Source organism: Megachile rotundata, chromosome 4 (assembly GCF_050947335.1).
Source record: "Megachile rotundata isolate GNS110a chromosome 4, iyMegRotu1, whole genome shotgun sequence".
Classification (NCBI taxonomy): Eukaryota; Metazoa; Arthropoda; class Insecta; order Hymenoptera; family Megachilidae; genus Megachile; species Megachile rotundata.
The window spans coordinates 14,591,670-14,605,614 of record NC_134986.1 but is presented as its reverse complement, the minus strand read 5'-3'; the positions used below and the strand labels follow the sequence as shown (position 1 = coordinate 14,605,614).

General features: G+C 36.5%; 1 protein-coding gene and 1 long non-coding RNA gene across 8 annotated transcripts; one reads left to right on the top strand and one right to left on the bottom strand.

Annotated features, from left to right (window-relative positions):
* Positions 1-2,536: 2,536 nt before the first annotated feature.
* Positions 2,537-9,387, bottom strand: LOC105663385 (uncharacterized). Of its 5 annotated transcripts, none has more exons than XR_013038060.1 (3): positions 9,249-9,387; positions 3,566-8,816; positions 2,537-3,305 (listed from the first exon to the last, which is right to left on the bottom strand). It is a non-coding gene; the product is annotated as an uncharacterized LOC105663385 (long non-coding RNA). The 5 variants fall into 5 exon arrangements; XR_013038064.1 differs by having other exon boundaries at positions 3,566-7,832; positions 9,249-9,384; XR_013038061.1 differs by lacking the exon at positions 9,249-9,387 and having other exon boundaries at positions 3,566-7,832; positions 7,912-9,048.
* LOC100881174 (phosphoenolpyruvate carboxykinase [GTP]) lies at positions 7,342-13,853 on the top strand. Of its 3 annotated transcripts, none has more exons than XM_012291964.2 (7): positions 7,342-7,610; positions 9,283-9,540; positions 9,791-9,975; positions 10,382-10,776; positions 11,216-11,563; positions 11,708-11,974; positions 12,456-13,853. In XM_012291964.2, exons 1-7 carry the CDS (start codon positions 7,342-7,344, stop codon positions 12,912-12,914), a joined length of 2,181 nt encoding a protein of 726 aa, XP_012147354.2. In that variant the 3' UTR covers positions 12,915-13,853. The 3 variants fall into 3 exon arrangements, with proteins under 3 accessions (XP_012147354.2, XP_076387309.1, XP_012147355.2); XM_076531194.1 differs by having other exon boundaries at positions 9,265-9,540; XM_012291965.2 differs by lacking the exon at positions 7,342-7,610 and adding an exon at positions 9,196-9,212 and having other exon boundaries at positions 9,265-9,540.
* The last annotated feature ends 92 nt before the right edge of the window (positions 13,854-13,945 follow it).

Genomic DNA, 13,945 nt, shown 5'->3' with positions numbered 1-13,945 from the left:
CGGTACTGATGTTTCAGAAGTTTAATCTTTCTAATAGTTCCGGCTTTTATTGTACGATGGCGTTGACGGTTCTTTTAATAGCGCGTACTAATGCGAAATTTTAAATCATTTAATTACTCACTTTCTGAGTACAGACTATGAACTTTCATGATTAAAGAATGTTCAGTGACTCCCTAGCTACTTTCTCGTATCATATTTGTTTAGATTTTTAATGAAATTAATTAGTTATTAACTAATAACCAGGGTGACAAGCGGTATACACGAGGTCATGTTGAATAATTAATTACACATTTCGTGGATATATTATGTGCACTTTTATGATTGAAGAATGGTCAGCAATGCATTATTTACATGGTTCGATCATAAAAATTCATAAATAGTGTTCGGGTAACGAGTAATTAATTATTTTGTGTCAGCATTCCGATACGTACATGAGCCGCCTATGTCAATTCTACTGCGCATGCAAAGTGCAATATTTCGACACTTTGACGACGTAATATGGTTCCTGAGGCATTTAGAAACAAATTTCTATAAGGGTTTGATGCGTTTTGATGCCTAATAAAGCCAGAAAATCAAATTCTGTCGAATGCGGTCGAAAACGGCACAGGTGGCGCCATCTAGCGGCGAGTGGCGAAACTACGAAAAACTAAAATCTCGATTTTCTCGAAATATAGCGACTTTTCCGAAATTCTGAGATATACAAATTGTTCCTTGTCGCCTACGGAATCGAACGAATGTAATTATAACTTGCTAGGACCGTTATTAAAGAAAATAGAAAAATAGCCATTTCATGGACTAAAAAATTGGCGTCCATCTAGCGGCGAAAGTTGGAACTACGAAAAAATAAAATTTCGATTTTCTCGAAAACTATCGAATTTTATGTACTTCTGATGGTCAGAAATCAATCTGTGACCTCTCTAGATCCTATATAATGCCACAAGAACCTCCTCAGAGCGCTAGAAGAGAAAATAAAAAAATAGGCCAAAACATGGACCAAAAAATTGGCGTCCATCTAGCGGTGAAAGTTGGAACTACAAAAATATAAAAATGCGATTTTCTCGAAAATTAGCGAACTTTGAGTACTTCTGAGGCTCAGAAAGTGTTGTGTGATCGTATTAGAAGCAAAATAAAGCAATAAAAGTCTCCTAAAAGCTTTAATAAAGAAAATAAAAAAAATGCCATTTTATGGAGAAAATTTGTGGCGCCATCTAGCGGCGAAACTGCGAACTAAACTGAAAAACATATGTCCGAACACGCAGTAAAGGGATCAAATAGAAATTGATTTTCTGGGCTTAATAGGCAAAAGAATGAGTAACTTATTCAACAAAAATTGCTTTAACATATCTAAAGAAGCATACTACGTCGTCAAAGTTGCGAAATATTACTTTTTATATAACCCCTTAACGCGTATTCGGACATACGTTTTTTCAGTTTAGTTCACAGTTTCGCCGCTAGATGGCGCCACAAATTTTCTCCATAAAATGACATTTTTTTTATTTTCTTTATTAAAGCTTTCAGGAAACTTTTATTGCTTTATTTTACGTCTAATGCGATCATATAACACTTTCTGAGCCTCAGAAGTACTCAAAGTTCGCTAATTTTCGAGAAAATCGCATTTTTATATTTTTGTAGTTCCAACTTTCACCGCTAGATGGACGCCAATTTTTTAGTCCATGTTTTGGCCTATTTTTCTATTTTCTTTTCTAGCGCTCTGAAGAGGTTCTTGCGGCATTATATAGGTTCTAGAGAGGTCACAGAACAATTTCTGACCCTCAGAAATACATAAAATTGCCTAATTTCGGAGAAAATCGAAATTTTAGTTTTTCGTAGTTCCGCCGCTCGCCGCTAGATGGCGCCACCTGTACCGTTTCCGACCGAATTCGACAAAAATTGATTTTCTGGCTTTATTAGGCATCAAAACGCATCAAACCCTTATAGAAATTTGTTTCTAAATGCCTCAGGAACCATACTACGTCGTCAAAGTGCCGAAATATTCATTTTTTAATTTTCCTTATATGCGTATTAGGACCCTCATTTTTTAGGTTTAGTTCACCCGTTCCGCCGCTAGATGGACGCCAATTTTTTAGTCCATAAGCTGCACTATTTGTAACGATTTGCTACTGCGCATGGGGTCAATTTTAAATTTGAAGTATATTCCAGCCCAGATTGAAATTTTTGCACCTCTTAAACCTGGACGGCTCAACTTGGTCTCGATATGTCGAAGAATATTTTTTGAACGAAGATATTATATGTATAAAACTGTATACTTATCCGGAAATAGTGTTTTTAAAATGTATGTGTTGAATATCAAACGGTGGGTGTTTTGCAATATTCCCAATAACGAAAATTCCAAGCGCGAGCAAATTCAATTTTTACATTGAAGTCTATGAGGATCAGTTTTTTCGGTGATTATTCCTCCGTGGCAAGTCCGATTTAAAATTTTTTTTTTCTATGTCCATCTGGATTGTACATACGCATGCGCGTGCAAAATTTGACGAGAATTGGTTAAGTCGTGCAAAAGAAAAACGCGGACAAAGAAGTTGCAAAGCCAAGTATAAGAGCTTTAATAATAATGGCAATGGTATAAGAGCAATAATAATAATGGTTCTAACATTGCAGTATGATTAATTAGTTGCACAGGGTGAAGAAAAATATGTATAGAATCTCGATAAACTCGCAGCGGAACGTTACCTTGAAACGAGATGCTATTAAAATCAATCGTAACAATCGAATCACGACTTGTTTTGTTCCAATTTTCCTTCGACCTACAAAACAAAACTGTTAAAATTCTTGACAAGACTAATGCTTGCATTCATTAAAAGTAACTTCTCGAATAAATTTTATTGATTTCCCACGAGTGTAAAGGTATCGGTATCTCGTTGGAGAAAACGGGTCCGAAGTTTACCGAAACATCGAGATTTTCGCGCACCCTATGTCACCGCTATCCGTGATCCTATGTTCCAGGAAATTAATCAATGACAACCGGCTCTGAAATCCAAACAAAAGTATGAGAAATTGTTCGAGAAATCTCCGTAAACAATAAAGTTGTATGAATCGTGTTGGCTTAGATCAAAGTACACTACGCTAAGCACGTTTCCTTTCTCTGGGCAATCTCAACGTTGTCTTTTTTCTTTTTCGTCTCCCTGAATTCACCTCGACTGCAAGGCGACTTTCGTGGACATTATGTTCTGGATGTATACGATCTCCATGCTGCACTATAACTCTCCATCGCCCTCGTTTCACTTTCATCTAGCATAATGTTATTCGATTCAGCCAGATTCAGGGTGCGACCTTAATTCATGCATCTGAAAAAATATACATTGTTGTCATAATTCAAGGTGTTATAAATTTATGAATTAGAACGTTTTACCAATTTTATTTGCAATAAATAAACACATAACCAGTCTGTTATATCACTGAGTATATAAATATTGTTTGTATACTCATACACTTGTTTATATACTCATTAATATACTCATAATCATACATGTTTATATACTTATAAATTTATGAATAAGAACGTTCTAAATTCACCAATTTAATTTGCAATAAATAAACACTTAACTAGTTTGTTATACCACTGAGTATATAAATATTGTTTGTATACTCATACACTTGTTTATATACTCATTAATATACTCATAATCATACATGTTTATATGCTTATAAATTTATGAATAAGAACGTTCTAAATTCACCAATTTAATTTGCAATAAATAAACACCTAACCAGTTTGTTACACCACTGAGTATATAAATATTGTTTGTATACTCATAGACTTGTTTATATACTCATTAATATACTCATAATCATACATGTTTATATACTCATAAATTTATGAATAAGAACGTTCTAAATTCACCAATTTAATTTGCAATAAATAAACACCTAACCAGTTTGTTATATCACTGAGTATATAAATATTGTTTGTATACTCATACACTTGTTTATATACTTATTAATATACTCATACTCATATACTCATACACTACTTGCAAACTTGAAACACATTATCATTATACATTCTATATTTGTCAACCGTGAAATAAAGTACTAATAATTTTTAATACTTGCAAAATACTTAAACTACATTTAAGCGAATATAATAACAGCCTTTTTGTGTAATGTACGAAGATAATGGCAGCAGTTCAATAAACATTTTGTCGTGGAACAAACATATTATTTTTTGCGATGAATGTTGTAACAGTGTTCCAATTTCGCAAATTTATTTCCCAATTTATAATCAGTAGATATCTAAATTGTTAGTTATAAAGTTAACAAAAATATGTATTGGTTCAATTATGTTGAAACGTGGACACGTGTTATTTGCTTTGGTCAGAAAAACAGTATTGGTTCTGAATTAATTTTAGTTGAAGTAAATTTAAATATGATTAATTTCTCTAAATAATTTTGTAGTCAATACATATCATTGTCAAATTCAAAGTATGTAAGCTCTACTATTATTTATATAAATATATACAAATTTAAATTAAATATATAAAAATATATATGAATTTAAATTAAATATAAATTATACTATGCAATACGCTAAAGTGTGATCCGTAATACAACTTCATATTCTAACTTATAATCGAAAGATAATAGTTGTCTATTACACAATAAAGTAACGCATCTTCATAAAAGAAAAGCTAGTTAGCGATTGCAATCTTCGTTGTTGACCTTATCAAAGCGGCGATGGATCATTCGCTAATTTTTCGATCTCATTGCGCTGAAGCGATGAGAATGCATTTCGACACGATCCACCGCCGCTCGCTTGGTCCGTAGTTCACCGTCTGGTTGCGATAATTTGCCGATCCCACACGTGACGCGATAATGCGACAAAACGACGAATCTATTCGAACGAGTCGAAGAAAAAAGCACCGATGCACCGTTCTATTTACATTAGCGTCTTTCCAGGAGTTTTTTTCCATCTCTCTTGATCGCCGCGCAATAATTTCTCATTTTGGAGCATCCTCCCCTTCTCGACTAACAAAACACTAAGTATCTCTTAGATAACGAATGAAGGACGTCCATACAAAAACAACGAAATCAGTACTCTCAAGGCGACGGTTAAATTGCAAATTCAAGATATAATTTTCGAATGATCGGATAGTTGAGTTACCTTGATCGATCTTTTTCATACGTTTTTGTATTACTGAAAAACTTACAGAGCTATTGTACGTCGTAAAGTTATCGGCTTTCGTTATTCGTCGCGAATGCACTAAAAATTGGTATATCAATGGCACTGGCCGTCAAAGCTTAAGTGAAAAAATTCAATGGCACATGCCAGTAACGCATAACATTATTTTTAATTACGTTCGGTAATATTCATATTGTTATCAACATAATTGGAAGTGCGAGGTCAAAGAAGTTTTTTTGTTTGCTCCCGTTATCTCGACAGAGTTGATTCACTTCAATTCTGGCTACGTTTTACTGTTTACACTTTGTACTACCGTTTTATTGATTAGATACCAGCGTCACGATCTGCATTGACCAATATTAAATTTTACAAGCCACTTAATCGCCCGCGATTTGTACAGTTGTTGACGATTAAAAGTGGCGGAACTCGAAGCTATTTACTATCGTTTATTGATACGTGCATATGGCATCGATATCTTTTAATGAGATGTCTTTGATATCCAGCGACAAGTTAAACTAAGCAATTACGCTTTCCTGGTATCTGATTTCGAACACTATTCACATACACAAATGTATGAGGAATAAAATATAAAGATACAATTGTTCTATCACGGCTCATTGCCGGGGATTTATCGAAAGCGGTATTCGATCCGTAATCGAAGTGCATCGATCCGCTCAGATAATTACGCGAACGGTCAAAGCGTGCGCTAGATAGCGAAAAGCGAAAGTGTTCGCGCAAAAATAGAAGAGCAAGTAGTAACGCTTTCAGTGTAATAAAACTCGACCGGCCCAACCAACCGATTTCGTTTTAATGCAAGGCGTGGGTCGATTAATCGCGCCCGCGATTGCTTTTACTTCTCGGAGCCGGGTGGCTAACACCAGTCTACCCGTAACCGTGCGATCAACTGTGCGCTGTTCTTTTAATTAACCGTATACTGTAAACGTGTTTCCTCTTCGAACAGAAGCGTGTCGTTACCACTCGTCCACGCAATTTTGACATCTTGTCCATCCTGCAACAGAGCGTTCTATTACCGAACGTAAAGCAAGAGCATTCGTTCGTGCTCGTTTACGATCATCGAGTTAACTGTTCGTGAAGCTTAAGCAGAGGGACTGAATGCTAAGTACGACATGATTCAATTTGACGCGATCTGATTAACACGTGATTAGATTTCAACGCCAGTTACCAACGCTAGGCTATAGTGGATTCGTTGCGGTTCAACTACAACGATGAAGACAACGATATAATTTGGCGAGACTCAATTCGACGAGATTCAATTCGAAATCCAACTTGAATACGAGTCAAATTTTAATTCTATTTAGGCACATTCAATTTTGAAACAATTTAATGTCAATGCGATTCAATTTCAAAGTAATTTAATTACACTCTAATTTGATATAATTAGAGATAGATTAGAGATATCCGACGCAAGTTATTGCGATGCTATTCAGTTTTAACGCAATACTACGTGGTTAAATTCCTAAATTACATTTCAACATGATTCCAATTTGATTCGATACAATTTATTGTAATTTAAATGCTGTGACCTCTCGCTTCAGTTAAAAAGTATTCAATTCCTCGTACCTAACTTTTGACCGGGCTTAAGGAGCAAATGCAAACATTTATCTGAACCGGACAGTTCACTCGATGATGTCAGAATCAAACGAGCACGGAAGAATACTCCCGTGAATGGAATCAACCAAACACGCACGGAAGAATACTCCCGTTCGATTGAATCTAAACGCACCCTAATCGTTCATTAGCCGAAGAGCAGCTCAAGGACTACAGCTGGCAGCGTCAAGCCCGATCAATCAGCATCAACGTATACTTTTTACCGTCTCCGCGTCGTCTATCGGCCGGTGCTCCAATTAAACCTCAGCTGGTCGCAGTGTCGCACGGTCACTCGCGTCCGCAGACGCGCCGTGGTCCGCAGGGAGCTTCCGTTTCGTCAGAGTCCTCTTTTTCGATCTCAATCGAAATTCGTTCCGCGCTTTGCATCATCCTTCGCAGCGGAGGCTCGACCCGCAAAGGTCAACAATCGGATCCCTGATCGATCAATCCGAAGTCCGCGAACGATTCCGCCAGCGTTCCGTCGCTCCCCACTTACTTGTCCCGCCGGAAGTACGATCGGCCAATCCGTGGAACGAACCAGCAGGACTTTGCCGGTACCTTTGTCGATCGTATAAAAGCCACGAGCTGCAGAGATGTCGGCGAGAATCGATCCGATCCGCTGGTCAAACTTGGTCGGCAACGGTTTACGCGCCACCAGGAACTTTTCCGTCGTTGCTGCCTCTTTCAGAAGATCTTCCGTTCTACATCCCGGCAATCTTCGGTACATAAAAGTTGCCCAGTCGATCAATGCCCCCGGGGCTAAACAAACTGCACGGTTCGCGAGTTTGATCCATCGAACACCCTTAGGATACGGAAAAATATTCGGGATGCCCCACGTGTGCGTTGACGTTTATCAGACGCGGTAAGTCAGATGTGCTAGCTTCTTTTCCCATTTTTCGTGCTAAATGCGTGGTTGCTCGATTTGGGTAAATGGCTGGGTAGATGCAAGTTGTTGGATTTGGTTATTTCGAGGGTTTTATGAAGAGTACTTGTGAGGAATGAGCTTTCTTCTTTTAGGGTTCTTCAATCTTCTGTTGTCTTCTTTAGTCTTCTGTTCGATGTGTGATAGGTGATTGTACTGGTCCTGTGAATGATACATTTTTTAGTAATAATTCGTATGTATATGTTGATCTGGTACTGCGAATAATTATAAATATACCTACTTATACTGTTTTATAATTAAGAAATATTTTAACACGCCATCCATACATTAACATATTAATACATTGTGGATTACATTCTATATCCACATGGGCTAAGTTTCATCTCTATGTTTATAGATTCCTATATCCTTAAATTTCTGAATTTAAGACATGAAGAAGAATAAAGAAATAAACGTGACATAGTCTTAGCATCAAAGTAATGAAGTAATTTATCAATTGAAATAGTATTATGTAAATTTGAAATTGATTAAATCAAGTACCGTTTATATCTATCTAATAATTGAATTTGTTGATCGGATGAATTCGACCAAATTGTTATATAAAACCGAACAATGTGTCGTAGATGCAAAACACTGTCTTAACAAAGAAACCATTCAGTTAACTGTATTAGGCTTCTATTATATAATCTTATCTTGGTATCTAATGTAATGGTATATTCATTGCGCAATTTACGTGCACCGTTTGTTTACGATACGGTCGAGGAGTAAATAAAGTCAAATTAGCATGTTTTGTAAATATCGCGTACAAAGTTTCAACATTAATTTATCATATTGCAACAAGTATTTTTTCTTCTTTTCTGTTGTACAACATATCTCGTTTTTTAACAAATATGTTTTGAATCTTCCTATCCTATCGTATATCTGAAGCCCCGTTAAGTCGATGTTGATACAAAATTATTGATTTTCTAGAATGATAATAATTTAAATAATATCGTTGATAAAGTGAACGTTAACGTCCGTTCTACTATGGCAACGGACTATCACCTTGTGGATTGGCTGTCGACTATGTGAAAATTCATTTTCCTATTTGACAAGGTTTCTATAGTGATGGAGTAAGAGTCGATCGATCAACGTATCATTAGCACTGCACTCTGTACAACCACCTGTTACTCCGATATCCCATGCCTAAAACAAATATGCGTTAAATACCGCACTTGTGAAACCAGCATGTTTTTGAAAGAATTTCACAAGCGAAAATATGAGGAAAGTTTTGTAACAAATATTTACGAGATAAAGAAATTAATTAATTCAATAGTTATCCATAGAATTTATGTTTGGACCAGAGTCAAAATACATTGTCCACATTAAAAAAAAAATAACATTTTACATATTTTACTTTTGCTTGTAATAATGATAATTATTATTATTAGATAGTAAAAGACTATTTCTGTCGTTGTTGTGTCTGATATAATATTGTAAAAAACGATGACGAGTCGATATCTTTTGCCAAGGTTTCCGCTCATGATTGCTCTCCCTGGACTTTGAAAAGTGTGACTCAATCTGACTCCGTGGTCCACGCATGTACAAATTAAATTTAAAAATTATTTATTAGTTTACCTAAATTAAAAAGTAGGTTATTGGACTATTCTAGGGTGTCATCGTTAGCCACCCACGCGGCGAAGAATCCCGCCCTTAACAACAGTTACGAGAACATTGGCAAAACACCATTGTTAAACGCGTTGACAGAATCTCTCGCTCCCAAGCTTCGATCGTACATCGAGGAGTGTGCGTCCATTTGTTGTCCAAAGGATATTTACATCTGCGACGGAAGTGACTCGGAATACAATCAACTGTTGAAGCTCCTCGAGGAAAGCGGAACCGTCTTGCCGCTGCCAAAGTATGAAAACTGGTGAGTGACAATAGAAGATAAATTACAATAATTAATTATAATATAATCAAATATAATATAACGGTAATAAATAACCTTGTCGTTATTTCTAGCAAAGATTTTCTTTGGCCTTTTCCCAGCATCCAAAATAACCGGCTTATAATAATTAGGCAATATGCATAGAATGTATTCTGAACATATAGGAGATTATTTGATATATGTAATTTGACTTGTTCATTTTATTTGCTGTTTCATATTTGGGGGGTTTTAGTTGGCTCGCTAGAACGAATCCAGCGGACGTGGCACGCGTCGAGAAACGCACGTTCATCAGCACCGAGTCGAAGCGTGATACGATCCCTACGCCACGCGATGGTGTTACCGGAGAACTGGGTAACTGGATTTCTCCGGATGACATGGACAAGGCTATTCTAGAACGTTTTCCTGGATGCATGAAAGGTCAGTTACTCCCGGTTGTACTTTCGTTTATTCTAAAACAGACAATCGTATTCACAGCATTAGTCATTTTTTCATCTAAGAATAATATAAAGATATAGAGTTTGTTTACATAGAAATTTTTAAGAGTAGTAATTTTTTAACAGAAATTATTTAAAAAGTGTTTAGAAACTTAAAAATTCATAAGTACAGATATATCAAATTTATGACAATAAAAAATGACAAAAACATCTTCTAATTCTCCACATATTCCACTGACTGTAATATGTATCTAGAATCTAGATACATTATAATGTATCTCAGTCCTAAACATTCAAGCAATATAAAGAGCGTCTATCTAGTAAAAAACAATCTAAAACATCATATACAATTACTAAACGCAGACAATAAACCAACAAACATTCTATAGGTAAAACAATGTACGTTATCCCATTCAACATGGGTCCCCTGGGATCTCCTCTATCAAAAATTGGAATAGAGATCACCGACTCTCCGTACGTGGTCTGTTCGATGCGAATAATGACCAGAATGGGAAAGAAAATTCTCGACAACCTTGGGAACAACGACTTCGTCAAGTGTTTGCACTCCGCCGGTGTACCAAAATCAGATTCAAAAGTCGCCGTGATGCCTTCATGGCCGTGTGATCCTGAGAGAACGATCATCCTACACAGACCGGCGAAAAACGAGATAGTTTCTTACGGAAGCGGTTACGGTGGAAATTCATTGCTGGGCAAAAAATGCTTTGCCTTGAGAATCGGCTCGACGATCGCCAGGGACGAGGGATGGCTTGCGGAGCACATGCTCGTACGTAACACTGTGTAATCATGCTTATTTTTATGTTACATAATACCTATTCAATCATCTATACACGAAACCTTGTGTACCTGATCAACTTCGCTAGTTCATAATTGATCAACGATTATCAACATTGCTTTATTTGTTAATATTGTGCTGGGTGAAATTATCTTTCACCGTCATTCATTTAGTGAAATTTCTGAAAAGGTGGAGGGATGCTCTCAGAACACTATGCTCTATTTTTTATATGTACCATTCATTGTCATATGTACCATTCATATTTTCTTATATCATTAAGGTGAACGAATCTTTTAGATTCCTAAATTTTTGAATTCCTAATCACTCAAATTTCTAACTTACTCAACACACTACTTCTTTTCAATCGTTACTCAGTGCTTACGAGTTTGTCATTCGTCTAAAGAGATTCTGTATCAGTTACCTTTTCTAGATACTGGGTATTACGAACCCAAAAGGTAAAAAACGTTATGTCGCCGCCGCGTTTCCGAGCGCTTGCGGAAAGACCAACTTAGCAATGATGCAGCCGACTTTGCCGGGTTACAAAGTCGAGTGTGTTGGCGACGACATCGCTTGGATGAGGTTCGATCAGGAGGGAAGACTTCGTGCTATCAATCCTGAAAATGGGTTCTTCGGTGTGGCACCTGGAACCAGCTACGCCACTAATCCAAACGCTATGAAGACTATCTTCAAGAACACCATCTTCACCAATGTGGCGACTACCGGCGACGGTGGTGTCTTCTGGGAAGGATTGGAAAAAGAAGTCAGTGAGGACATTGAGGTATAACAATCAGCAATCTTAATAATAAATTTTGTATAACTGTAACAGTGTTAAATATTAAATTGTTCCATATGAAGTGATCAATTTTGAAATATAAAAAGCCTGACATTTAACAGCTGATTATGTAAGAAATATTTCAACCAGATTACTGATTGGCAAGGCAAAAAGTGGACCAGAGGATCCAAGACACCTGCCGCGCATCCAAATTCCAGATTCTGTTCACCAGCCAGCCAGTGTCCCATTATTGACCCAGCTTGGGAAGATCAATACGGTGTTCCCATAGATGCTATCCTCTTCGGTGGTCGCAGACCCGAGGGGGTCCCTTTGATTTATCAAGCAAGGAACTGGCAGCATGGTGTCTTCATAGGAGCCGCAATGAGATCCGAAGCGACTGCTGCTGCAGAACATCAGGTACATAGTCAGAAGTAATCTATTTATACTGTTTGAGCCTTAATATAGGTGCAACATTTGTGTGATTGTTAGGAGTAGGGAGGTCTAATCTCCTTAGATTTCCTTTAGGTTCTAAGTCTCTTAGATTCTATGATCGTAGATGATATTAGGTTCCACGACCCTCTCTAACTTTTACAATATAAGGATTTATGATCTTAGGATTCATGACCCTCTCTAAGTTTTACAATATGAGAATTTATGATCTTAGGTTCCATGACCTTAAATTCTATAACTCTAGATTCCCTCCCTAAGTTCTATGATTTAAAATTCTATAACTATAGGCTCCATGACCCACTCTAAATCCTATAATCTACATCCTATGACTCTGTTTAGGTTCCATAACTCTTCCTAAGTTTTATAATTCATCTAAGCATGATTATGACCTGCCTCCTCCAACAATAACTATGTCAAGCAAAAACTAATATGTACTCTGAATGATCAGGGTAAGGTAATCATGCATGACCCATTCGCGATGAGGCCCTTCTTCGGCTACAACTTCGGCCATTATGTCAGCCATTGGTTGAGCATGGTCAATGTGGAGAACGCTAAACTACCAGCAATATTCCACGTGAATTGGTTCAGGAAGGGAACGGACGGTAAGTTCCTCTGGCCAGGATTCGGCGAGAACTCCCGGGTTCTGGATTGGGTTCTCCGCCGGATCGACGGTGAGGACATCGCTATTAGTTCTCCGATCGGTCTTCTGCCGAAATTAGACTCCTTCAACCTGGATAACATGAAAGAAAATGTTAACATGCAGGAATTGTTCAGATTGCCAAAAAGTTTCTGGCAAAAAGAAGTTGAAGATCTTAAAAAGTATTTCGATGCGCAAGTTGGCGACGACTTACCGGAAGCCATTCGCTTCGAGCTCGATCAGCTTGCTCGTAATATTGAACAACTTTAATTATTTCATTTTTAAATATTTTTCAATGTTCTTTTTAATTCCAATGAAATTGATTTTGATTTATTATGATCTATTACGTCGACACTTAATTAAAATTATTCAAGGTCGATTGAAATTTTATAAAAATGGAGACCTACTTTAAATTCTAGGTGGATTAGTTTCTGGTACGGGTGTCTGGTAATTATTTACAGTTTTAACGTTAAAACGTGAACGTAGTATTATAACGCTTTTTTTACTCGAATGCAATCGTCACAGCTGCCCCTGAAAATTTTCAATTGTCCTATTAACAAAAATAATTTCTGTGATATGTATACGTATCTAAATGCATAATTCGTGAGTTTTGTCATTTATTATAAAATTTGACGATATGTGATAAACGGCTTTAAAACATGAAAATTTGTAACTAATAAATTCGAAGTTTATTTGTCGATCAGTAAACAAAATATTTGACTGTTTGCAAAGTGCTTACTTCTTATAAATAAATATCAGGTGCAGGATTCTGGTATCATCATTATTGAAACATGTTGATGTTTTCAGAAAATTTTATTACTTCAATTTGTTTTTCGTGTTCATCGCTGATACGGGCGTTTGGCAGAATTTCTTCGTTTTATGATTACTTGAAACAGTGTGAGAGCGTAAAAGTGTGCAATGAATGTCAAGTGTAGTCTCCGCCATGATAAAGCGGGTCCATAAAATTCTTCGAAAGATATGTTAAATCCAGGCATTGGCATAGCAATTTAGAGGAGATAAAAATTGAAAACTTCGACCAGAATAATATAAGTTCATGTCCTGGAAATATTTACTTCAATGGGCGCCACTTGCAATGACTCTTTTTATGGCCACCATACTTATGGCGGGAACTACGAAACGATTATGGCAGGAACATATGTAGATATTTTTTGATTAAAATTTTTTAAATAAAGTTTCTAAAAAAAAACATTCTTTGCATTTCTTTTTTCATCGTTATCACCAACAGATGAAAAACAGTGATAGAAATTTTATAAATTTAAGCTGATAACCTAAAATAAAAT

Excerpts from the sequence above, each read along its gene's own strand:
- LOC100881174 (XM_076531194.1), top strand. The coding sequence starts at position 7,342 with ATGTCGGCGAGAATCGATCCGATCCGCTGGTCAAACTTGGTCGGCAAC. Across the intron at positions 7,611-9,264 it reads GTTGACGTTTATCAGACGCG|GTTATTGGACTATTCTAGGG; the intron begins GTAAGTCAGATG and ends ATTAAAAAGTAG. Across the intron at positions 11,564-11,707 it reads AAGTCAGTGAGGACATTGAG|ATTACTGATTGGCAAGGCAA; the intron begins GTATAACAATCA and ends TATTTCAACCAG.